The 27,112-nt window shown below is 38.3% G+C and overlaps 1 protein-coding gene across 5 annotated transcripts in view; it reads left to right on the forward strand.

Moving 5' to 3' along the window:
* The first annotated feature begins 3,739 nt into the window (after window positions 1–3,739).
* LOC132672668 (mitochondrial adenyl nucleotide antiporter SLC25A24-like) overlaps window positions 3,740–27,112 on the forward strand; it is a 51,004-nt gene continuing 27,631 nt past the window's right edge. For all 5 annotated transcript variants that reach the window (XM_078451603.2, XM_078451604.2, XM_078451605.2 and 2 more), the window contains exons 1-2: window positions 3,740–4,033; window positions 22,649–22,775. In XM_078451603.2, coding sequence (XP_078307729.2) covers window positions 3,851–4,033; window positions 22,649–22,775 — 310 coding nt within the window. In that variant the 5' untranslated portion in view covers window positions 3,740–3,850. The remainder of the gene's footprint in view (window positions 4,034–22,648; window positions 22,776–27,112) is intronic.

The raw sequence follows: 27,112 nt of genomic DNA on the forward strand, positions 1-27,112 counted from the left end.
ATCAAGTATCTTAATTGTGTCTTTTGATGAACAGATGTTTTAAAGGTTGATGAGGCCCAATTTCTCAGTTTCCTTTCATGGTTAGTGCAGTAAAAACAAACAAAAAATAATGAACAGAGACCATATGTGGTCTATAAAGACTCAAATATTTACTCTCTAGTCCTATGTAGAAAAAATAAAGATGATCCCTGAACTAGACTAATGAATTGAACATAGCTGCAATTCAGAGATCAGAAAGTGGGTATAGCTACCACCACCATCAAATCAGCTTCAAGACATGAGTGAAATTAGTAAGTATTGGAATGCTGAGTCCAGGCACAAAAACTGGTCTAACCCCTATTATTCATAACCCTGCGTGCCAGCTGAAACAGCAAAAGGAAGCTGTCTTACTTCCTCTTTTTATATTGACCTTGTATCTGGCAACCTTGCTAAATTCACTTATCAATACAAGTAGCTTTTTTTGTAGATTCCTTAGGATTTTTTATGTAAATGATCATGTCATCTGAGAACAAGTAAAGTTTGACTTGCCTCTTTCCAATACGTATGCTTTTCCTTTTTCTTTTCTTATTGCACTCGCTAAGACATCTAGTACAATACTGACTAGAAGGGGTAAGAATGGTCATTCTTGCCTTATTTCCCATCTTAGTGGGAGAAAATATTTAGTCTTTCACCATTAAGTACGAATGTTCATGTTAGTTTTATGTAGATGGCTATTCAGATTTACTATTTATTCTTTTGTCAACTTTCATAATATGTTTTTGAAGTAATGTTCTCGTTTTATTTAGGCTGTCAAATCTGTTGACATATGGTCTTTGTTAGCAAACTCTACACGTGCAGGTAAAAATAATGGGTATTCTGCTGTTGCTGGGTATATTGCTCTATTAATATCAATTAGTCAATCATGTTATTGAAGTCTTTATACCATTATTGACTTTGTTTCCTATTTTATCAACTGCTGTGAGAAGGCTATTGACATTTCTGACTCCAATTGTGGATCTGTCTATTTCTCTTTGCAGTCTATCCATTTTTGCTTCATATATTTTAAAGCTTTGTTATTAGGCGCATACACATTATGGTTGTTATGCCATCTTGAAACAATCCTCCTAACATTATAAAATATCTTCCTTGTCTTGAAGTCTTCCTTGGCTGATATTAATATAGCTATGCCAGCTTCCTCATAATTAATGTTTACATGGGATTTCCTTATCTACCCTTTTACTTTAAGCCTATATGTATATTATATTTCACTTTTGTAAAAAGTGTATATACAGGTCTTGCTTGTTCTGCCTTTTACTTGGAGTGTATAGAATATTATGTTTAATGTAATTATATATCAGTTAACTTTAAGGGTATCTTATTTGTTTTGTTTGTACCAACTGTTCTTTTTTCTCTTGTCCTCTTACATTCTTTTGGACTAATACAGTACTTTTTAGCATTCTATTTTATCTCTTTGTATTGTTTTATTAGCTACAATTCCATGGTTTTTTTTTTTTTTTTTAATGGTTGCCTTGGGGTTTCCTGCATACATTTTTATACTATTTTATTTTACTTTTTAAAGTTAAAAAAAAAAGCATTCTGAGGGAGAGAGAGAGAGAGAGAGAGAGAGACCGAGTGGGGGAGGGACAGAGAGAGGGAGCAAGAGAGAATTCCAAGCAGGCCATGCATGGATAGTGTGGAGCCCCATATGGCACTCCAATCCAGGAACTGTGAGATCATGACCTGAGCCTAAAACAAGAGCTGGATGCTTAACCGACTGAGCCACTCAGGTCCCCCTTCCCACATACATTTTTAAATTTATACTACTTCACATATAATGCAAGAACTTATTAGCAGTAGACTTCCACGTCCTCTCTCCCATCCTTTTTACAATTGCTGGTCATACATTTTACTTTTACATGTTATAAGCCTCACAATATATTAGTATATTTGCTTTTAACAGTTAATGATCTTTTAAAGAAGTCTTTTATATTTATAAATGTCAGCACTGGGGCGCCTGGGTGGCTCAGTCGGTTGAGGGTCCGACTTCGGCTCAGGTCATGATCTCATGGTCCGTGAGTTCGAGCCCCGCGTCGGGCTCTGTGCTGACGGCTCAGAGCCTGGAGCCTGTTTCAGATTCTGTGTCTCCCTCTCTCTCTGACCCTCCCCCGTTCATGCTCTGTCTCTCTCTCTGTCTCAAAAATAAATAAACGTTAAAAAAAAAAATTAAAAAAAAAATAAATGTCAGCACTTACAATATTTTGTATAAGTTGTATAAATAGCTTTCTGTTTATTATTAATTCCTAAAACCCATTCATTTAAATAATACATATTTCATGACATTTGGTCACATTTTTATTATAGCACTTAAGTTGACTTTATTTGTTTACAGACCCAGAGCACACTAGATGGTGAGCTTCTATGTTAGCAGGTCCAATGTTTTGTTTTGTTTTGTTTTTTTAATTTTTTTTAATGTCTTATTTATTTTTAAGACAGAGAGAGACAGAGCATGAGTGGGGATGGGGCAGAGAGAGAGAGGGAGGCACAGAATCTGAAGCAGGCCCCAGGCTCCGAGCTGTCAGCACAGAGCCCCACAGGGGGCTTGAGAACTGTGAGATCATGACCTGAGCCAAAGTTGGACGCTCAACCCATTGAGCCCCCCCGGGGGGCCCCAATGTTCTTATTTTTATCTAGCATTTAACAAAATAGTATAAAATTTATATGAAATAAATGACATCGTAAAGTATATCTAATAGCATTATTTAAAGAAATAAGTGAACTTTATTCTGTGGTCCAAGATTTAGGATTTTACATGAAAAATTACTTTTTAAAACACTGGTCTGGGCCTGTCGTTAGACTGTACCACTGACTTTCAAAAGATGTGACCAGAGATTGAGGACACAAAGTTTCAGTGCAATGAATTACAGAACTCGGTTTTTACATAATCCCTCAACCCTGTCTACTGCCATTGTCTAGTGCCTCAATTTTAGAAGATCTCAGGCTCCTTTGTGGGAGCCTGTAAAAGAGGCTGAGGAGGGGCAGAAATGTGTGGCGTCCCACAAGACAAAGGGAAAGGGTGTGGTCAGCAGTGTCTGAACAGGACCAGCATTAAATAGGACAAGGATTTGAAAGGGTCCTTCGGTTTCTGTGAGAAGGGAGTTCTGTAGAGGTAGGTGGTGGAGGCTGCGGCGAGGCTACAAGGCTGCCGGGGGGTCTAGGAGAAAGCTGGAGGTGAGGAAGAGGGGGCTCCCGGAAGCAACCCCAAGATCCCTGGGAGTGGGCTGGGAGGAGGGAGACTGGAACCAAGGGTGGAGGCCCCTCTGGGAGGGCTGCCCTCTTCAGACGCCCCCAGAAGGAGGGGTGGCGCGGGGGCACGAGATGCTCCCGTCAGAGGCGAGGCGCAGGTCGGAGCACTCACCTGAGGAGCCGCTCAGTTTGCGCAGGGAAACACCCAGAAGCTCTTTCGACGCCGCCAGGGGGAACGCGCGCCCTCTCTGCTTCTGCTTAAACTTTCCTGGACTCCCGGGTCGCTCGTGGGCCCGGGGAGGTCCTGGGTGCAGGTTGCCGCCACGTTTGGTGCTTCAACCTGCAACTTTTGGGGCGTAGCGACCCTCGCGAGGCGCCTGGGCCCGGTTTCCCACGAGGCGGTCCTCCGAACTTGCTCCCAGCGGCGCCCGAGAGCCCAGCGGTGTGGGCGGGCTCGCCGCTGAGGCCCCGTCGAGCCGTTGTCTCCGAGGTCCCACGCAGGCGGGCGTCGTCGAGGCGGCGGCAGGTGGCGCAGCCGCAGGCGGGAGTGGGGGCGGGTCCGGCGGGTCGCCCTCATCCGGCCGGGAGGAGAGGCGGCCGAACGGCCCCCGCCTTCCCGCCCGGGGCCATGCTGCGCTGGCTTCGGGGCTTCGTGCTGCCGGGGGTGGCCTGCCAGAAAGACGAAGATGACTTAAGGTACGAGATCCTTTTCCAAGACCTGGACAGCGACGGGGACGGGTTGGTGGACATCGTCGAGCTCCAGGAGGGGCTGAAAAACTGGGGCTTATCGTCCGGCCAGAACTCGGAGAAGGTGAGTGACCAAGGGAACGTGGCACCGGGAGTGTGGGAGACGTTGGGCGGAGGTTAAAGCCACACTTGCTCTTTGCAAAGCTTCTTTCCAAGAACCATGTTGGAAGGGTGGGGTTCTCTTCCGTGAGCGCCCCCTCTCACCCGCGACGCAGAATAACGCAGCCCAGCCCAGCTAAACACGTTCTCGGCCTTACAACAGTCACTTTCCACAATGACCAGAGCCTTCTCCTGGACTTTTTGGGAGATGCTGAGTGGGTGTCTAGTGACTCAACATTTACTGAACCCGCACAGAATTTCAGGGGCTGTGTTAGCCTTTGTGAATTCGTAGAAGAGACTTTCTTCTTTCCCAGGATGTTCACAGCCTAGGTTCACGCTTCAGGGTCTTGCATAAAAGGCAAGAGCAGGTAGGTCCCCAGAGCTGCTCTCTCTTTCTCTTAAAGTTTATTTATTTTGCGAGGCTGGGGCAGAGAGAGAGGGAGAGAGAGAATCCCAGCGTTGCGTTGCTTAACCGACTGAACCATCCGGGCGTCCCTCTTCTCATTCTTAAATCGACACCAAATGTCTTGGGGGGAAATCAGACCTAGATCCGTGGGTTTACGCTTCAGCTGACTGATTTAGTGCCTTGCCTAGATTAGGGATGTCTTCCTTCTCTGGACCAGTCTTGATTATTTAAATACTGGTTAGGTGAAAGTTTCAAAATACCAAGAGAAAACAATCATGTTTCCCCTCTATTAGTGCTAACCAGTCCTCACATTATTTCCCCACTTGTTTCAGCTCTCTGGTGAGATGTGTGTTAGAAGTCCAGAATATTCTCATGGGTCAGGAAATTCCTTAAGGGTCTGTGCTCCAGAACCAATTGCTCTGATTTGATTATTATCTCTTTATCTCATACCTCTGTCTTCCCGCTCTGCTTTACTTCCTTCTACTTAGTCCACAACTCCAGGACACTGGACCTCAGCCTATCAAGTATCTCTGGCTCCTGCTTACTTGAGAAGGGATATCAGAGAAGAAACCTGAGAGAGTAGGGTAGGAATCAGAGAGGAATGGTAGGGATATAGCTATATTAGCATGAGTACTGATTTAAGGTATACACTATGTCTTAGAGAATGGTATCTCATTCTCAAAAGGTATCATCTCCAACCTGTCACTTGGAAGCAAACCACTTATTTTCTGTCACTATATCAGGATTGGACAGCAGGATTGGACAGAGGGGCAAGTTGAACTGTGATAGAATTGCAACAGAAGCTTCAGACAATTCAAAAGGAGCTTTGCATCTGGGGTAGTTCTTTAAGAGTTGTCCTTCCTTGAGGCAAGAGCGCCAGGGCTTTATTACCTACCCCTGTCTCTTATGCCTCCTCCCCTACTTATTGAACATTGGCTGCCTCCAGGGAGTGACTTTAGGCAAGGTGAGTCTTTTCAGCCTAGAGAAGCATGAAGGAGGAGCTCAACTGAGAACTGTCAGTCACCAGTACTCCCAGCTACTGTCAGTCCTGAGAATGTGGGCAATGCACCACAGCATCTACTGCAGAGAAACATTTGGAAAATAGTGCTGACAGGACAAATTGATTAATTTGATCTGGAGTGTGAGGTAAAGGAAGAATTCAAGAATGATTCCAGGAATTTTGGTTTGAACAGCTGGTTGGTTGGTGGTGCCATTTGCTAAGATCAGGCAGAATTGGAGGGTAGTGAAGTGGGGTGAGTGATTATCGAGAGTTCTTGGTTTGGACAGTTGAGGTTCCTTAGAGACATCCAGGTGGATATAGCAAGTAGTAGTTTTGTATTTGAGTGTGAATCTCAAGGAGATAATCTAAATCTAAATTTAGATAAATCTAAATCTCAAGGGTTAGAGATGTACATCATCAGCATTGTATCGGTAAAGCTTTTTATTGGGTGAAATCCCCTAGGTAGAGGGGTCTGAGGACTGAGTTGGTCTGAGGACTGAGTTGTGAATCATTGCAACATTTTGAGGTCAGGAAAGAGCCAACATAGGAGACTAAAAGGAAGCAGTTAATGAAGTAGAAGGTAAATCAGAAGAGTAAGGTCTCTTGGGGCCAATTTGAGTCAAGTATTTCAAGGAGGTAGTTATATAGAACTGAGATATCTGCTGAGAGATCTTGTAAGATGAAGACTGAATTTAACTGTGGGGTTTGTCACAATGGAGGAAATTTCTAACCTTGAGTAATTCCATGTATGCATGTACCTTGTTGTTGGCTGTGTCTCTGAGGAAAGTGAGAGGGCTAGGATCCTGAATTGCTCAATGCTTTACACCTTCTTCTGCTAGTGATACATGTTATAGACGTAGAAGGTATACAACACAGATTACACTTGACCTGGGGCTTTGGTCCTAGATCCCCATCTTATTCCCTTCTGTGATGAGGGAAGTTGTGCTGAACTACAGGTGAGTCTTGGTCCTGTTGCCTTGAACACAATCCAGACTATTGGATCTCAAAACTTGAAAATATAGGCCAAATATTATCTTTTAAAGAAAAACAATTCTTGTACTCCTAAGGATTGAGTTAAATCATTTTTGTCATGTTACTTAGATATATTTATAAATATAAAGAAAGTATAAAATCATTATGCTTATAGCTCTTATACAACCATAGATCCTAACAGGTATGTAAATTAAAGATTATAAAAACCACCCAAATTCTAATTAATAACATTTATTTAATGAGATAACTAATAGTGTTTGGCTAAAACTAAATTTCCATTTTCTTATGAATATTCTGCTGATAGGTACATTTGTTTGAGTTAAACATTCTGAAATTATCACGTGTTTGCCCAGTTCTCCCCCACTTTCTTTTTTTGTATGAATACTATGAAAACTGTTATATATATGTGGGCTCTGATGTCACTGGATTTTACTTAACAAAAAATACATTATTGCCTATGAGGTGAACCTCTGTTTTTTGTTTTTTGTTTTTCATTAGCCTTCAACAAAGTGGTATCATTTTAATGCTTGATTACTGGATTACACAGGGGCAATGAAATAAATATTAGGCCTTAGTTATAAGGTGGCTGTCTGGTTGCTTATGCTATTTGTCTTCAGATTATCTTTAAAAGGAAAACACAAAATTAGGAAATTCTCACAAAAGATACTCAGACCTGTAGGAGTTTATGGATTTCAGGATAAGAAATACTTACCTAGATTATAGGCAGATTTAAGCTGCCACAGCCCTGTCTCTTTTCCTCTGGACTCCACCCTGTTTCCTACAGGACCTTCTAAGGGGAAGGGTGGGGGACAGGGCCTAGAAAACCGGTTTGGAGTTTACCAAGCAGAAAGAAATGTGCATTTGTTGGAGTTATAATCCTTTTACTCCTCCCAGCAAAACTCCCCTGTTTTAGCACTGGGCCTAATTGTTTTTGATCTATATCAGTGCTCTTATTCTTTGAGGAAGAATAGTAAAGTAGCAGGAAGAAAGCTTTCCTTCTCCCTGAACCCTCTGTCACCTCTGGAATTTTTATTCTGTGGTTAACAACCTTTCTCAGCACTTAAACCTCTTCTCAGAGCCTTGCTTTTTACTGAAGCAGCTCTCCTCTGAGGAGCCTCCTTGCAGCCCTCTCAGGGCTGAAGTCCCACCTCTTTCTCCTTTCTAATTACCCTCTTCATTGAGGTCCATGCCATCTACCCTCTGACCTAACCATTTTATTCTTTGCTACTCACTGAACTTCTGTATAAACCTCTTGGTCACTCAAGACTTACCACCTGCTCATGGTCTCCATCTCTACTGCAGATCTTTATATCATCCTGAGTGACTTCCTCATCCACTTCTGCATATGATCCATACAACATCCAGACTTCCTACTTCCTTGCTATATATGTCCAGTGACCTTCACCTCACAACACTTCAGCATCTCACTCTCTGGGCCCCACTTGGGTAAATTTTCCTAATAGGACTAGAACTCACCTTATAGGGTAGCTGTTAGGATTAAACTAGGTAAGGCTTTATTTTAGCACAGCGAGGACACATAATTGTCATTTAGCAGATGTTAGCTGTTTTTGCACTAATTTATATCCATAGGGTTGGAGGGTGGTAAAAACAGAACAGAAAAGATTTCCATTTCTACAGATTTCACTAGGAATGTGGGAGATTCTGAAACACTAGAATGGGAGTATGGCTGGGAGTGTCTGAGAAGGCCCAATGATATGAGCGGCTCTCTCCCAGGCAGTGGTCCCGACTGAGCCCACAGGGCATATACATACACACTGACTTTAATTAAAAATAGGTGAATTGAAAAGTTTACCCACAACTTTGTGAAATGGCATACTTGATATAAAATATTGAATTAGGCTACCTCTTGTCCAGTAATGTTACAAACCATACAGATAAGCCACTGGCTAGTCATTTGACCATTGACAAGGCAAGCAGAAGAGTGACAGAACTATTTATTGATTTTTTACCATGTGTTAAGTACTGCCTTAGGTAGTTTACATTTTCCATTTCATTTTAAACTTGTGTATTCTCATGTATAAAAAACGAGAGTTCTAAGTTTCAAAATTCTGATTCTAGGGACATCTGGGTGGCTCACTGGGTTAAATGTCCAACTCTTGATCTCAGCTCAGGTCTTGATCTCAGGGTTGAGAGTTCAAGCCCTGTGTTTAAAAAAAAAAAAAAGCAAAATTCTGATTCTCATTTGAATTCTCAGGATTTACATAAGTAAATCACCTGGAGAAATGAACCTCATTGACCCTTGGGAAAATGAGCAAACTCTTATTTTTTTTTTTTTTAATTTTTTTTTTTTAACGTTTTATTTATTTTTGAGACAGAGAGAGACAGAGCATGAACGGGGGAGGGGCAGAGAGAGAGGGAGACACAGAATCGGAAGCAGGCTCCAGGCTCTGAGCCATCAGCCCAGAGCCCGACGCGGGGCTTGAACTCACGGACTGCGAGATTGTGACCTGAGCCGAAGTCGGACGCCCAACCGACTGAGCCACCCAGGCGCCCCAGCAAACTCTTATTTTTAAAAACAACATATTTCTGCATTTTTATATGCTTTATAAAAATAAAACTGTTGTCCTTCACTGTGAGCTTTCCTTGTACTACTTCAAAACTTTCTTCATTTTAGCCTCCAGTTGTTTTGTGACTTACTAGCAAATGTCATGCATAGGAAAGCATATGGTTCCTACATTTTTTCTTGAAATTGGCATATGACTTTAAATTGATTTTAATGTACAATTAAAATGTATTGAGTGAGCAGGTGTGATTAATGATGGAATGCAAATGAAGTATGGCAAAAAACTTATGCAATAATTGGAATAATTTCTATAAATTTAACTGTAGTAGGAAAAAATGTCTTTATTGGCAAAAGAGGAAAAATTAGTCTTTGAAGCCAGTTGGTGGAAAATGCTATGTAATGATTCTGATATAAAAGTGTTTAAAAGGTTCTGAAGGAGAAGAAGTTATTTTCTTATATGTCTACCAATAACCTCAATGCCTATTAGAATTCTGTGCTGTACACACAATATAACATCTTAGGAATACTACAAGTTGGCTTGCTTTCCAAAGCAGCAAAATATATACATCTTGGAGCTTCCTTAAACAAACGTTCCAATAAGAAATTGTAAATTGCTTTGGAAGACTTGTCCTGCAAAGGGAATGGAAGAGGAATAAGTGAAATTGGTAGAGAAGGACTAAAAATTTCAGGAAAGTGAATAGATGGAAGAGATTTTTCAATCTTATATAGTATTATTTTCTTTCAGTATTATAAATATATCAAGCATACATTTATAAAGTATGGAAAAATTTAGGGAGGAACTTTAAAATTTGGCTGTGATATCCTAGGTTTTATTATGAAATTTAAAAATTAGAGAACTTTATACTGATAAATAATGGTAATTTTGCCAATTTATATTCACATTTCTAGATGTTTTGGATTTCTAGTAGGTTTTCCAATATTAAAGTAGAGGAAAAATCTAGTTGAAATGTGTTTTGTTTCACTTAGCAGTGAATAGATGTTATGCCATATGATGATAAGAGAGTATTTCACCTCTTTAAAATTAATGTCAGTATTATATAGATAAGGAATCAAAGAAAGACATAAATTATAACTACCCCCCATCACTTCTTAAAGGTATAAAGACTTAGCTATCCTCTTATGAGAACAAAGCATCATTTTAACAAACTTTCCTGCAATGTAAATGATGTGTGCAATTTTTTTCCCCTTATATTTTCATCTTCCTTAGAATAAAATTCTAGGTGAGTAATTTCAGGGTCAAAAGGTATGAATAAGGATCTTAATACATACTGCAAAATTATTATGTAGTTAGATTGTACTATTATCTAAGTAGATTGTCTCATTTACTGCCATAAATGAGAGTGCTTGTTTCCCTACATGGTCAGCAACAATAGGTAAGTAAAAAAAAAATATTTCCAATTCAGTTTGACAACCAGCATGTTAATAATTTAAAATGATAAATTATTATATCATCCCATCTGGTCTCAATAGCAGAGGTTAATTTTTACTTGCAATGTTTTTTGACCTGTGCTTTTTCCCCCTTTTCTTTTATATGTAATCAGTCTTCTGTTTTTTGGTTTCTTTTGTCTGAGTTTGATTCTAAATAGTTAATGTAATGTCAGTAGTAATTTTTAATCTTCTTGTGTCCCTTAGTGATTTGTATCCAATTTCTACCAGCACAGATTGTTAGGTTCAGATATGGGAAATAATATTTAAGCCAACAAACTTGATGTTTAATTTCATTAATAATGCAAACTGAAACAAAAATATAATTTAATATTTCTTTCCTTCCTTTTTCCCTTCTTTTTTTTTAAAGATTCATTTTGTAATTTTAGAGAGAGAGTATGAGCAGGGGGGAGGGGCAGAGGGAGAGAAAGAGAGTCTCAAGAGAGAATCCCAACGTGGGGCCTGATCCCATGACTCTGGGATATTACCTGAGCTGAAATCAGTGTTGACTGTTCAACTGACTGAGCCACCCAGGTGCCCTTTCTCTCTCCCTTCTTTTCTTTTTCCCTTCCTTCCTTATCAGTGAGATTGGCAAACATTTGAAAAGTTTGATAGTATTTAGTATTTGTCATAATGTGGGGAAGTAGGCACACTGTAATATTTTTGATGAGAATATAAATTGACATTCCCTTTAAAAAAATATTTATTTATTTTGAGAGAGAGAGCAAAGATGACCAGGGGAAGGGCAGAGAGAGAGGGAGAGAGAATCCTAAGCAGACTCTGTGCTGATGACAGTGTAGATCCCGACACGGGGCTCCATCTCACAAACTGTGAGATTATGACCTGAGCAGAAATCAAGAGTCGGACACTTAAACGACTCAGCCACCCAGGTGTCCCTGACATTCCCTTTTAAAAAATTATTTATTTTAGTATAGGTGACATACAATGTTACATTAGTTTTCAGGTGTACAACATATGATTCAACTTCTGTATATGTTATGCTATGCTCACCACAAGTGTAGCTACCATCTATTACCATACAATGCTATTATTACAGTACCATTCACTGTATTCCCTATGCTGTACCTTTTATTCCTGTGACTTATTTATTTCATCACTAGAAGCCTTTATCTTTCACTCTCCTTCACCCATTTTGTCCATCTTCCTACCTCTGTCCCCTCTGGCAACCATCAGTTCTCTGTATTTGTAGGTCTAATTCTGCTTTTTGTTTGTTTGTTTGGTTTCTTAGATTCCACTTATAAGTGGAAATCGAATGGTATTATTCATTCCCTGTCTGACTTATTTCACTTAGCATAATACCCTCTAGGGTCATCCATGTTGTCACAGATGGCATAATCTCATCCTTTTTTATGACAGTAATGTTGATTGTCTATATCTACCACATCTTTACCCATTCATCTGTCAGTGCACACTTGGATTGTTTCTGTATCATGGCTATTGTAAATAATGCTGCAGTAGACATAGGGAGGTGTATATCTTTTCAAATGAGTGTTTTCATTTGGGGGGAGGCAAATACCCAGTAGTTCAGTTATTGGATCATATGGTATGTTCTATTTGTAATTTTTGAGAAAATTCCATACTGTTTTCCATAGCATCTGCACCAATTTACATTTCCATTAACAGTGCACAAAAGTTCCTTTTTCTCTACATCCATCCCAACACTTGTTATTTCTGTCTTTTTTGCTTCTATCCATTTTGGCAGGTGTAAGGTGGTATCTCATTGTGGTTTTGATTTGCATTTCCTTGAGGATTAATGATGTTGAGCACCTTTTCATGTGTCTGTTGGCCATCTCTGTGTCTTCTTTGGAAAAATGTCTATTTGGGTCCTCTGCCCATTTTTTAATTATACTATTTGTTTGCTGGTATTGAGTTGTATTAGTTCTGTATATATTTTGGATGTTAACACCTTTTTGTATCATTTGCAAGTATCTTCTCCCATTCAGTAGGTTGCCTTTTTGGTTTGTTGATGGTTTCCTTCACTGTGCAAAAAGCTTTTTATTTTGGTGTAGTCCCAATAGTTTATTTTTGGTTTGTTTCCCTTGCCTCTGGAGATAAATCTAGAAAAATATGGCTATCGTAATGTCATAGAAATTGCTGCCTATGTTCTAGGAGTTTTATAGTTTTAGGTCTCACATTTGGATCTTTAACCCATTTTGAGTTTGTTTTTGTGTATAGTGTAAAAAAGTGGTCCACTTTCATTCTTTTGCATGTAGCTGTCCGGTTTTCCCAGGGGGTATTTATTGAAGATAGTGTCTTTTCTCCACTGTACATTTCTTGCCCCCTTTTTCATAGATTAATTGACCACATAAGTGTGTGTTTATTTCTGGACTCTCTGTTTTGTTCCATTGATCTATATGTCTGTTTTTTATGCCAGTACCATACTGTTTTAATGACTACAGCTTTGTAGTATATCTTGAAATCTGGTATTGTGACACCACCAGCTTTATTTTTTCTCGGGATTGCTTTGACTATTCAGGGTCCTTTGTAGTTCCACAGAAATTTTAGAATTATTTGTTCTAGTTCTGTGAAAAATACTGTTGTTATTTTGGTAGGGATTGCAATGAGTCTGTAGATTACTTTGGGTAGTATGGACATTTTAACAATATTAATTTTTCCAAGAATATTAATATTCCATGGGATATCTTTTCATTTGTGTTGCCTTCAATTTCTTTTGTCATTATTTTATAGTGTTCAGAGTATAGGTCTTTCACCTCCTTAGGTAAGTTTATTCCTAGGTATTTTATTCTTTTTGGTGCAGTTGTAAATGGAATTGTTTTCTTAATTTCTCTTTCTGTTACTTTGTTATTAGTGTATAGAAAAACAACCAATTTCTGGGTGTTAATTTTATATTGTACAACTTTACTGAATTCATTTATTACTTGTAATAGTTTTTTGGTGGAGCTTTTAGAATTTTCTACGTATAGTATCATGTCATCTGACAGTTTAATTTCTAACTTACCAATACGTATGCCTTTTATTTCTTTTTCTTGTCTGACTGCCATGGATCGGACTTTCCAGTAATATATTGAATAAAAGTGGCTTGAGTGGACATCCTTGTCTTGTTCTTGATCTTAGAAGAAAAGCTATCAGTTTTTGACATTACTTCCCCTACCCCCCCTTTTTTGACAATCTTAGTTTTTTGACATTCCCTTTTTGGAAGATAATTTGGCAGTGTATAAAATTTAGAAAATCTACATGTCCCTTAATTCAGCAATTCTCTCTCTAGGAATCTATGTTACAAACAATTGTGATTCAAAAATTATAATTTTACAAGATTATTCATTGTAGCATGTCTTGTAAATAGTTAAAACTTGGGACCAACTTAAGTTGAAACTATAAAACTTCTAGGTAAACTTATATTCTTAAGTAGGCCATAGAATGATTAAATAAAATTCACAGAATATGTTTTCTTTATATTGTGTCATTTTTAAGCTTTATTCAACAAGTGTTAATTGATTACCCATTGTATGTCAGAAGCTGTTCTATGTGCTTGGGATGTAGTGATGAACTAGACAAAGTCCTTATTTCTTGGAGCTCATGTTTTAGTAGCAGAGGCAGGCAGTAAAAAGACAAACAAGATAATTTTATGATATTCCCTGACTACATACACCTCTCTGGCCTTGTCTCTTGTTTTCTTCCATTTCTCACTCCCTCTCTCCTTTGCTCATTGTATTACAGTGAGCTATAATTGCTCCAGCATTGTTGCCGTTCTTGCCGTTTCCAAACACATCCTAGGCAGGCTCTCATGAACATTTACATAAAGCTATGGCTCTAGGTTCTGGTGAATTTTGTGTCAGGTACTTTGGTAAGGATGACAGACATCAAGGACCTCAGCTACTTCAATTCATGAGACTCAGCTTTCATAAAAAGGTATATCACTCATAGAACACTTAAAATATCAAACGCAGGAAAATCAGTAACTAAGTGACAAAAAGAATACTGCTAAAGAAAAGTCGGTAATAAAAATACTAGGTTAAAATATCAGATTTCACAATTTTAGCAATTTGACTTTGGCTCCAAAAAGTGTGTGCAAATTAAGAATTCTAAGAAAAGACCCCCATGGTCTGCTTCGTGATTACTACCACAAACCAAAAAAAATAATTCTGCGTTGCCGCAATGTCTTCCCTGCTAATATAAACCACTCTTTCATAGTTCTAAAGAAACTAGATGGTAATTCACATAAAAGGGGGTTATAAGATCCTTCTTACTCAAAATGAAATGAAACTAAATATGATGTTTATCAGGTCAGAAAGAAATTTTATCAAAATGTTGACCAGACAAAGAAACCAGTTACCTTCACTGGCTGCCTCAGAGTGCAGAGCTAGCATGAACAGAGTCTTGGCTGTATCTCTGCATCCCCATAGTGTGAGGGTGGACAAAAAAGCCCTTCAGCTTTCCTGAGGTTTTGTTTCCTCAGGTGTAGGATTGAGGGGAGCAGACTAGGTGGCTTTTAAGAGACCTTTCAACTAAAAGGATCCAGGTCAGTTCGAGATCCCTGTCTTTGAGCAGACATTTAGAGTGGCAAAAGAAATAGATTAAAAATGGTGGGTGAAGTATTTTTTGCCTTTTGATCCCATCATTCAGAACTATTCCACATTACAGTTCAAGGAATCTGTGTCACATACTTTCATCTAATGGCTGGTACTGCTAAAGGGTAAGCAAATAAATGAAGCATCTGACAATGAAATTTTTAATAAAAATATAGAGGCTGTGCCAAGTTTGGTTAGAAAAATGACGCACCACCACATCACACCAGCAGTTAGGACTTCCTGCCTCTGAATTTTAAGAGCCATCAACTTGGTCAGGAGACGTGCATTCAAGCCATTCACCAAGATCAAACGAGTGCACATCGATTAAAAATATGCTTCCTGGTGCTTGCTTCGGCAGCACATAAACTAAAATTGGGAAGAATATGTTTCCTGAAATCTTCCCAGGAAGGGAACTTGAAAGAAACTGTTTTTAACAGAAAGGATGCAAGAGAGTTAAGTGCAGGGTAGGATATTTTTTCTTTACAGAACAGAAAGATGTCCCAAAGAATAGTAGTCTCTCATTTTTTGTGCCCTAAAAAGAATACACATATCACTTCTTTTGGAATCTAACACTGGCTTCATTTTCAAAGTGAATCATTTTATTTTCCTCAAATGCAGCCATAAATTATAAACTTTAAGCATGTGATAGTTACATGATTTCTTCAGTAAGCCTAGGGCTTCCACAAGCTTTTCTGGAGTTTAGAGCCGGAGTAGTCCAGGGAGTCAAAGATTAACACTTTCTTCACAGCCATACATTCCTTTGATGTTTGGGTTATTGAACACAAACTCACTGGATAACTTGTCTTCTGCATTGTGCATTAAAGTGTTAGCTATGTTTTCTTCCTTTTTCTTCCTTTTCTTTTATTGTTTTATTTCATCTTCATCATAAGTGACTCTTTAATACTCATCCCCCCACCCGTCTCCCCTCTGGTAACCATCAGTTTATTCTCTATAGTAAGAATCTATTCTTGGTTTGTCTCTCTCTTTTTTCTTTGCTCATTTGTTTTGTTTCTTAAATTCCACATATGAGTGATATCATATGGTATTTGTCTTTCTCTGACTGACTTATTTTGCTTAGCATTATAGTGTCTGGTTCTATCCATGTTGTTGCAAATGGCAAGATTTCATTCTTTTTTCCCCCACAAAGTAAAGTTATTTTAAATAGCATGTGGGAACGTAAGTTGTTCATTTCATCCTGAGCATGATTGACTGATTCATACTCTGAATGGATACAGAACAGGATATTATGAATTTCCTTGTCTTTTATTGAGCTATGATTTATATTTTCTTGATAAATTTATTTGAAAACTTATTGGATAATTTCATCTTATATTTAAGCATTATTGGAGGTAATCAATCATACTTTGAAAGACACTTAGGGTACTGAAGAACTTGTCTTCACAAGGTGACAAAATTCACTTTTAAGTAGCTTTATCCAGCACAGTGGTGACCCTGAAGAAGAAGGGACTAATCTCTACTCACTCATAGAGGGTTTTTTCCCTTTTTTAAGAAGCTTTTTAAAAATAATTTTAATTGATCATCCAATGTCACATTTCAAATCACACAAGTGATTGTAACTATAGAAGGATCTCATCTTCTTCATTCTCTAATTCTTGGTTTGCTGGTTTCTATTGTTTTGTTTTGTTTTGCCTTTTTAAGCTTTTATTTAAATTTCAGTTAGTTAACATACAGTGTAATATTAGTTTCAGGTATACAATATAGTGTTTCAACACTTCCTTGTAACACCTGATGCTTATCCCTACACGAGCACTCCTTAATCCCCATCACCTATTTCACCCATCCCCTTCCCTGGAAACCATTAGTTTGTTCTCTATATTTAAGAGTCTGTTTTTTGGTTCGTCTCTTTTTTTGTTTTGTTTTGTTTTGTTTCTTAAATTCTACATATGAGTGAAATCACCTGGTATTTGTCTTTCTCTGACTGACTTATTTTGCTTAGCATAATAGTCTCTAGCTCTATCCACGTCATTGCAGATGGCAAGATTTCATTCTTTTTTATGGATGAATAATTCCATTGCAAAAAGTACTACATCTTCCTTATCCATTTTTCTATTGATAGATACTTGAGCTGCTTCCATAGTTTGGCTATTGTAAATAATGCTGCAATAAACACAGGGGTACATGTGTCCCTTTGAATTAGTGTTTGTGTATTCTTTGGGTAGATACCTGGTAGTCTGATTCCTGGATCATAAGATAGTTCTATTTTTAATTTTTTTGAGGAACCTCTATATAATTTTTTTGAGGAGCCTCTATGAGGCTAATCATTCCTTCTTGTTCCGGCCATGGTACACAGTGGCTGCACCAATTTGCATTCCTACCAACAGTGCAAGAGGGTTTCTTTTTCTCCACATCCTCGCCAACACTTGTTGTTTCTTGTGTTATTGATTTTAGCCATTCTGACAGGTGTGAGGTGATATCTCCTTGTAGTTCTGATTTGCATTTCCCTGATGATCAGTGATATTGAGCATCTTTTCATGTGTCTATTGGCCATCTGTTATGTCTTTTTTAGAGAAATGTCTGTTCATGTCTTCTGTCCATTTTTAAATTGGATTATTTGTTTTTGTGTATGTGTGTATTTTCTTTTCAGGGAACACTCTGACTCCATGAGGAACTCCTCCATCAGAATTTCCTTTTGTTTTTGTGTGTTCTAAAAGTATAAGAAAGGCCATTACAACCCTTGGTTTGGACATGATGTTCAGGCTTATCTTTAAGAATTTGTTTTATTCTTGGGGTGCCTGAGTGGCTCAGTTGGTTAAACGTCCAACTCTTGGTTTCGGCTCAGGTCATGATCTTCGGTCATGGGGCCTGCTTAAGATTCTCTCTCCCTCTGCCCCTCCCCTGTGTGCCTGTGCTCTCTCTCAAAAAAAGAAAAAATTGCTTTATTTAATTTACTGCTGAAGGTGCCAGGGCGAGGGTACCTGGATGTGCTTTCTCTTGCTCACGGCCAGAAGGTGACCTAGGATAATGAAGCCAACATCCTCCCCGTCCTGGCGCCAGGGCTCCTGGGGCTACAATTCAGTCACCTCAGCCTCTCTCCATGGGCACATGTTGACCAGGATTTACTGCTGAATTGAATTCTTAACATTAGCATTAAGTTTTCTGGCCATGTTATAAACAGTTGCTTACCTTTAAATTATATGCTATACTCTTCCATTTCTCATCAAGTTCCTTTTATCCCATGTTTTCCTCTTTCTTGGATTTTTTTTTTTCATTTTACTGCAACTGCATCCTCAAGAAGCCTCTCCAGAGTTTAAGGGTAACAAACGGAGTATATCCCAAACTGGGTTTACTTTGATCATATTTGAATGCTAGTTTGGCTAGGTGTCAGCTTTTAGCTTCTGAATCATTTTCCAAGAGAACTTTGAAGATATTGCTCAGGTTTTTTTTTTTTAAATTAAGGTACAGTTGACACACACAGTGTTATATTAGTTTCAGTGTATAACATAATGATTTGACAAGTGTATAAGTTATGTTATGTTTGCTCAATTGTTAATATTCAGTGTTGCAGATAATTAAGTTTGATGCTAATCATTCCTTCTTCTCTCTCTCTCAGGCCTTAGGGTTTTTCTCTTTACTCAGATATGTCTAGATCATAATACAACTTCTGTTTGAAGACTTTTGTCTTTCTTCTAATCATTTTCTTTCAAGCTCTTTATAGAACTTCAAATAAATGAATATTAGATCTCTTGGATCTTTCTCCCAATTCTACTTTTTTTATCCTTTTCACCTCTCTCTTTTTGCATTGCATTCTAGGAGACCTTCTTGGCTTAGTCTTCAACTGTTCAGCTATGTGCATTTTGTTAATAAAACATTGCTGAATAATTTATTACTATAATTTTTTACTTATAAGAACTGTTGGTTTTTGTTTTTCCTAATGGATATAATATTCCCTCAAATCTTATACATATCTCCACTACTAAGGGTTTTCTCAGGAGTAGTTCTTCCACTTACAGAGTATGGTGCTTTTTCCATGCTGGTGGTGATTCTTGGTTGTCCGATTTTGTTGATGGGCATTTGGATTGTATCCAGTTTTTAGCTATTGGGAATTATACTGCCATGAATATATGTGCTTAAGTTTTTGTATAGCTGCTTTAATCTCTCTTGGTTAGATGCCTAGGAGTGGAATTGCTGGGTCATTTGCTAAGTATATGTTTAACTTTTTGAGAAACTGCCACGGTTTTGCAAAGTGGCTATACCATTTTATATTCCCACCATCAGTGATGATTCCAATTTCTCTACATCCTTGTCAGTACTTGACTTTTTTGACTATAGCCATTCTAGTGGGTGAGTGGTGCTGTCTCACTGTGTTTTTAATTTGCATTTCATTAATGACTGATGTTTCTGAGCATCTTTTTATGTGGTTATAACCTTTCTTTCATATTCTTTGCTGAATTGTCTGTTTAAATCTTTTGTCCATTTTTTTGGTTGGGTGAATTTTTATTTGTAGTTACTTTTAATTTCTGGCAACTTAAACTGCTTTCCTAGTTATGGTAGTGATACAAAGTTTATTTTAAAAATAGTTGGTTTTTAAAAAGTATATCAATTAAGTGAAATATATTAAGGAAAAGATTATCACTTATCATTTTGTTGTGGCAAAAATTTTGAAGATGACATAAATGTCTAAAAAAACCACTTCCTCAAGGGTAGGTATTACCAGGGTCAACACCAGCCCTTTTCTCATTCTCGATATCTCTCAGTGATTTTATCTACTCCCATAGCTTCTGCCCTGTCCCTCTACTGATGTTGTTGAAGTTCACATCTCCAAGACCTGTATGTGAGGATCTGCAAATACTGTCTACTGTCTGCTAGACATTTTGAAGATGCCTCACTAACACTTCGAAGTCAACATGTTTTCCTGACTGCCCCCTCATCACAGTGTTCCTTCCAACTTCCTATTTTGGGGTTCTCACCATTTTATAGTCACTGAAGCTTAAACTCTAGAACTCAGTCTTGCGTTATCTCTTTGCTTCTTTGCCTATTCCTTAACTCAGAATGCCCCAAACTCTTTTTCTCGCAAACCTGATGACTGTCAGAGTAAGACCCTGCCTATACACATGGCAACCCAAATAATACCTTCAGAGTTCTAGATTCCTCTCTTTCCCTTACCTTCTATATTGTGTCAGTGATCAAGTTACCTCCTACTTGCTAAAGATCTTTTGTATTTTGCTCCGCATTGCCATTCCTACCACCTTCCCCCTAGTTCGGAGATTCATTTCTCTTCTGGATTTTTGTAATAACCCTCTTATTGTTCTTTCTATTTTTAATATTTTCTCTCTCCTTCTCACCAAAGTTTATCACTGGAGTAACCTTTTTCTAACACCGATCATGTCACTTCTCTGCTCAAAATTCATCAGTAGGAAAAAAAGAGTGGGAGATACAGACTTCTAGTTATGGAATGAAGAAGTCTTGGGAATAAAAGGCACAACGTAGAGAATATAGTCAATTGTATTGTACTAGCATTGTATGGCAATAGATGGTAGCTAGTCTTTGGTGAGTACAGCATAACATATAAAGTTATCAAATCACTATGTTGTATACCTGCAACTGATGTAATGTTGTGTGTCAACTACACTCAAAATTTTTTTTAAAAAACCCCAAATTTGTCAGCAGAGAACCATTATTTATATCAGTATTTCCCAACTTCATGAGTTTGCTATAATCAAGAACTGACTGTACTCTAATTATTTTAAGAGTGGATTCATTTATATGTCAAGAAATTTACTTTAAAATAAAATTTTGTAATACTACCATAGACAGAAAGCTAGTTGATTAAAAGTAAGCATAAAATACAGGTCGCCCGGGTGGCTCAGTTGGTTAAGCATCCACTCTTAATTTCAGCCCAGGTCATGATCTCATGGTTTGTGGGATCAAGTCCTATGTGCTCCGTGCTAATAGCACAGATCCTGCTTGGGATTCTCTCTCTCCCCCTCTCTCTGTCTGCCCCTCCCCAGTTTGTGCTTTCTTTTTCTCTTAAAATAAATAAACATTAAAAAAATAAAAAATAAAATTAAGCGTAAAATAAAAACAAATTAGTGTTGTGAATTGCTGGCTAAATATTGTATTATTTGATAAAATTATCCTGTTACTTATCCTCCCTTTTTTTTAAGTTGGCAAGTATTCAGGAACATTAGCACAAAACTGAAATGTTGCCCATGATGTTACCAGAAGGACTGAAAGATAATTGAAATGAGAATAATTTTCTCACACGGTGATTTAGTGTTATTTAATACTACTTCAACATAAGCACCACATGTATTCCACTCATTTGGAAATACTAACTATAGAATTCATTTGAAATCCTTTTTGTGGCACGTAAGTTCTCTCACGATCTCCCTGTGCTTATGGTGTCTCCTACTTTTCTCCCTTGCATTTTATCCTTAGCAAATTGGAACAATGTAGGGTTGTTATGAAGATTAAATGAGTTTATATGTATAAGGTGCTTAGAAGTAAGTGCTCCATAAATATTAGCTGTTGTTATCACTATCGTTATTAATGTGTTTTTTCTAATTAACATGTGTTCTGCCTGCTTGCAGACACTGTGATGTATTCTTGGGATGTTTTTTCACATTTGTTTGCTCAGCTAATGCCTGTTTTTTTTTTTTTTTTTTCTGCAAGTCTCAGCTCATACAGTCTTCCTCTCCTGAGTCCCGTCCCCCCCAACTCTACTATACCTTGAATACATTCCCAGTATAACACCTGAAATATTCTCTTTGGTTATGTGAGTGGTCTGTAACTTTCTTCAGGGAAGGCACTGCATCTTCTTGTCTTTTAACCCTAGCACCTAGACCAGTGTCAAGCTCACAGTATTTAAAAAAAATTTTTTTTTAACGTTTATTTATTTTTGAGACAGGGAGAGACAGCATGAATGGGGGAGGGTCAGAGAGAGAGGGAGACACAGAATCTGAAACAGGCTCCAGGCTCTGAGCTGTCAGCACAGAGCCCGACGTGGGGCTCGAACTCACGCACCGCGAGATCATGACCTGAGCCGAAGTCGGATGCTTAACTGACTGAGCCACCCAGGCACCCCTCACAGTATTTTTTAATTCAATAAATATGGATTAAGAGCCTTAGTATGCCATACCTTATGCTAGGCATGGATGGTACAAAGATGAACAAGACATGGCCTATCTCTTTGAGGTAGGAGTCTGTTGGAAATACATATGATGTATATTTAAGAATTATGATTATTAATTTTTTATTTAAAAAACTGTAACAGCCTAGTGAGATTCGAATATACACTCGTACTCCATAAGGCTGAGTCTCAAACCATTAAGCTGTGAGTCATACCAAAATTTTAAGTATTTTATCTCATCTGGTTAATAGAGTGTGAAGTCTCTGATGGCAAAGACTGTGTATCTCAGTACCTTTCTTCCCTCAAGGTACTTGGCATTCATTGTTTACCTCTGGTAAATACTTACCGACTTATAAGATTCAGAATTATTTGGAATGACATGGTGGCTATTGACTCTAGTATTGCACAAGTTTAAAAATCACAAATGTACTTAGCCTTGTAGCTGTGACTGAAAAACTAGGACAATGGATGCTGATGAAAATGATAATTAGTATGAAATGTGTCAATGTTAGCATGCTACAGTGGCTTTATTTGTAATACATCTCTGAAATGAGTTTCTACTTTTTTGTAGCACATTTTTGAAGCTGGAAATACCAATGATGATTCAGGATTGGACTTTGAAGAATTTATGCAGTACCTTAAAGACCATGAGATAAAAATGAGGCTGGCATTTAATAGCCTGGACAAAAATAATGATGGCGTGTGTGTTTGTGTTTTATTCACAATTAGCTTAACATGAATAATAATTGTCAGTATTAAAGGGATTTTTTTTACTAGCTTTTACTTACTCCTGTCATCAAAGATTCAGTTATTTCTATTACTTGTCTAGCAGTAATTTTTTATTTCTAAAAATAATATGTAAACTATATTTGTGTTATAATTTTTGTGTGATTTTGAAAATATTTTGGTTGCAGGAAAGTTAGATAACACAGAAAAGATCCTAAAATAAAGTAACAGTTACTTGTAACTCTGCTGTGTAGATATCAGGTTTAACACACACACACACACACACACACACACACACACACACAAATATGTAGTTGTTTGTTTTTACCTGAGAGAGCACGCTCATGTGTGTGCAAGCAATGGGGAGGGGCATAGGGAGAGGGAGAGAGAGAATCTCAAGCAGGCTCTACACAGCACAGAGCCTGGTGTGGGGTTCGATCCTGAGACTGTGGGATTGTGACCTGAGTTGAAATGAAGAGTCGGACACAGCTGACTGAGCCACCCAGGTGTCCCTTGATATATTTTTATATTTCCCTCTAGACTTTTTATTTCTGTTTCTTTCTTTGTTTCTCTTTCTTTCTTTAAATGAAATTGTAGTCACGCTGTATATATAGTTTGGTGTCCTATTTTTTTCTCTGAATGTTACAATGTAAGCGTTTTCATTTCATTTAGTATTCTTCACATAGTTTTTAATGACTCTGAAATATTCTATTTATGAGTAGATGAATCATTCCTATATTGTTAGACATTTAGAATGTTTCCAATCTTTTATTCATAGTGCTGCAATCAATATCCATGCTGATTTACAGAGAAAAGGTATATTTTGTTACAAACCTTTAAATCAGAAAGACTATAGGTAAAAGTAGAGTACCATTTCTGCATCCATATGTGGCTAATCCACCACAGGTAATTAGAACCTAATTATATGCTATTTAAGAAACATATGTGTTGATTTTTTAAGTTTTGTGAAATCTAGTTTTTGTTAATTGAAAAATTCTAACTGTACCAGAAAAGCTATTTAAAGGATTGTACTGAAAGATTCTTGGGTGAAACAAAATGTAACCTGAATGTCACAGGCTTTAGTGACCTGTGATATCCATACTGCAGCGCTCTATGCTTCCATTCACTTTCCAGAAAGAAGTTTAGGCCTTTCTGGGTTCTGCTACTGAAATAGTACCCAGAAGCTTTAAAGGTACCACTTACTAATTTATGTAAATTAGACCTGGTCATTGGTTGCTGCTGATCTTAGACCAGTAGTTCTGTTCTTGTGCTATTCTGGAATTTCACTCTCTTACTACTGCTTACCGCCATGATCATCATTTGTAAGCTGAAAATCCACCGTGTCAGATAATCAGCGGAATTAGAATGCCATTAGTAAAATATAATGATATCACTATCTCTGGTAGGCTGTAAATCACTGCTTGTAGCTCTTGGTAATAATAGAGAATACTTTTTCTGAGGAAAGATGGATATCCGAAAGTAATATAGTGATTGGCAATATAGATCTTTTAATTTCTGCCTTGTCTAGTCAAACTGCCAGGACTCAGCCCCCAAAGTCCTGAGAGCCACAGTCCCAGTTCTCACGGGCTTCACGTGTCTCGAACACCTGAGCTGCAACAGTTGGTGTGAGGCTCTGCTGTGGGCACCGGGGCTACTGCCCACCTGACCTGCAGAGCTGAGGCTCCAGGAGCCCTGCAGGAGCACCAGGTCTGGCGGAGCTGCCTGCTCCCTGTGTCATCATTGTTGCCGCTTCAGTGACCACCTTGCAGAGCTCAGCCAGTTTACTTTGGCCAGCATGCTTTTTGTGTGTGGAAAAGGGAGCACATCCTCTGTTATGGGTTGAGGGGTGTGCAGCTTAAAAAAGATACGTTGAAGTCCTAGCCTCCTGTACCTCAGACTGTCACCTTATTTGGAAACAGTTCTTTACAGAAGTAATCAAGTTAAAATTATGTCATTAGGGTAATGCCCAATATCTAATATGACTGGTGTCACATCAAGGGGAATCGTGGACACAGAGGCACATGTGCACAGAGGAAGATGATGTGAAACGACCAGACTTCTGGCCTCCAGAATTGTGAAACAGTAAATTCCTATTGTTCTAAACTACCCAGATTGTGGTACTTTGTTACGGCAGCCCCAGGAAACTCCTCCCTTCTGTTATGCTTTATCAAGTGTCTGACAATACCAGAATGTTTTGGGCCTCAAAGTACAGCTTTCTCGATTCATGTGAATATGCAGTCACTTTCTTCCAGAGTGTACAAATGCTTCCAGATTGGCTGGGATAGGGTAGTTTCTGCTGTCAGGTGTGTATCATTGACCCTGGAGCTGACATTTCCTTCTGAATTCTATTACTGGATCTGGCTCACTGCATCATACCTTCCCACGCTTTTCCTTCCTGACATCATTGTTCCTGATGGGACTCTCCCAGCTCATCACACATTATATTTGTTAAACATTAATAGTATACCGGATTCAATGTTTACCACCTGCTTTCTGTCCCCCAGGAGGCTTTCCAGGCCTTATGCCAATCAGTGGAGGCAAGAGGATGCATGTGGGCTGCTGTACTATCAAACTCATTAGCAGGAAGTGCTCAAACCTCAGTGTAATCTCATCTATTTAACTTCGTTCACCAAGTAGTATCTGAGCTCCTGCTCAGTTATTCAGCCAAAATGTCCATGGAATGCTGTTGTAAAAATGTGAATGAAGTAATTATTGAACATAATTTTATCATTAAGATTATTTTTTAGATGGAGTTTTTTGGAGGCTGAGGAAATGGTGGGAAAGAAATTAACATTTATTGGACTTTATCTTCTATATCTTATTTTTGTCTCACACAAGTCTTCGTAGCAGCTGTTTTTCACAGATGAGAACACTGAGGCTAAGGAAGGTTAAATAATTTTGCCTTCCATTGGCTTTCCCAGTGAACCACATCTCCCAGCACTTATGCCTTGGTGTAGCCATATACCACACAGACCTGTGTTTGGCCATTTGACTTGCTTCAGCCATTAGCACATTAGCAAGGCTTAATAAGTATTTGTACATTGGAACTTGTCCTCTTGGAATACTCTTTCTTGAACATCCTGAGCCACCAGAAAAGAGGTCTTAGCTACCCAGTTGGAGAGATCGCATGGAGAGAAATGCTCATTTAGTAATCAATTATTTTACATTTCCATCTGAGGTAATAGATATGAGTGAAGCCATCTTGGATTTCTAGCTGTAGTTGAACCTCCAGATGATTGAATTCACAGGAGTGGCCCAGGCAACACAAGAAGAACCAATGAGTTGAATCAAGCTCAGATTGCATACTCATAGTCAAATATATCCTTTTTAAACCACTAAATTTTGGAATAGTTTGTTACTTAGCAATAAATCACTGGTACAGGAATGGAATATTTTGTATTTCTCCCTGGAATTGCAATGCTGGAATGGTTGTGTTCCTCCTCTCCATCCATCTAACTATTGTTATTCCATTGAATTTATTTCAAGTCCATTATATGCTTGCTGCATATAATTAAAAACAACTTTGAATCTCTTTTTCAGGTCATATGCCTTGATTATATTCTGGAACACATTACCTAATTTTTTCTACATCTTAGCTTGTATTTTTAGCTTCTTCAGGGTAAAAATTACTTAATGTATTTTAGTTAAATGAAGCAAACAGTTTTTGAGCACTATATGTGAGTTATTGCACTAGGAACTGTGTGAACAAAGGTCTTCAGAAGCACACCATTTGGGGTGAATTAAGAATAAACATACAGGGGCGCCTGGGTGGCTCAGTCGGTTAAGCGCCCGACTTCAGCCAGGTCACGATCTCGCGGTCCGTGAGTTCGAGCCCCGCGTCAGGCTCTGGGCTGATGGCTCGGAGCCTGGAGCCTGTTTCCGATTCTGTGTCTCCCTCTCTCTCTGCCCCTCCCCTGTTCATGCTCTGTCTCTCTCTGTCCCAAAAATAAATAAAAAAAAAAAAAAACGTTGAAAAAAAAAAGAACTGGTTAATATGGCTTTTCAAGTTTGGCCCTAACTTACTATTTTTTGGGGGAAATTTCACTGACATATAACATATACATCAATGTGCACACATTCTAAGTTAAAAGCTCTACAAATTTTCCCGAGGCAAACACACAACATGAAAACAGCATCCAGATTAAGAAGCAAAATATTAGTAGTATCTCAGAAGCAGCCCTTTTATATCCCTGCCAAATCACTATCGCCCACTAAAGTAGCTATTATCCTGCTTTCTAGTACTGTATGTAAGTCCTCAATCAATCTTTGTTAAACAAGTAAGTGTACCTTGCTCATACTGTATCTCTTG

The sequence above is a fragment of the Panthera onca genome, chromosome C1 (assembly GCF_046562875.1).
Source record: "Panthera onca isolate mPanOnc1 chromosome C1, mPanOnc1 haplotype 2, whole genome shotgun sequence".
Taxonomy (NCBI): domain Eukaryota; kingdom Metazoa; phylum Chordata; class Mammalia; order Carnivora; family Felidae; genus Panthera; species Panthera onca.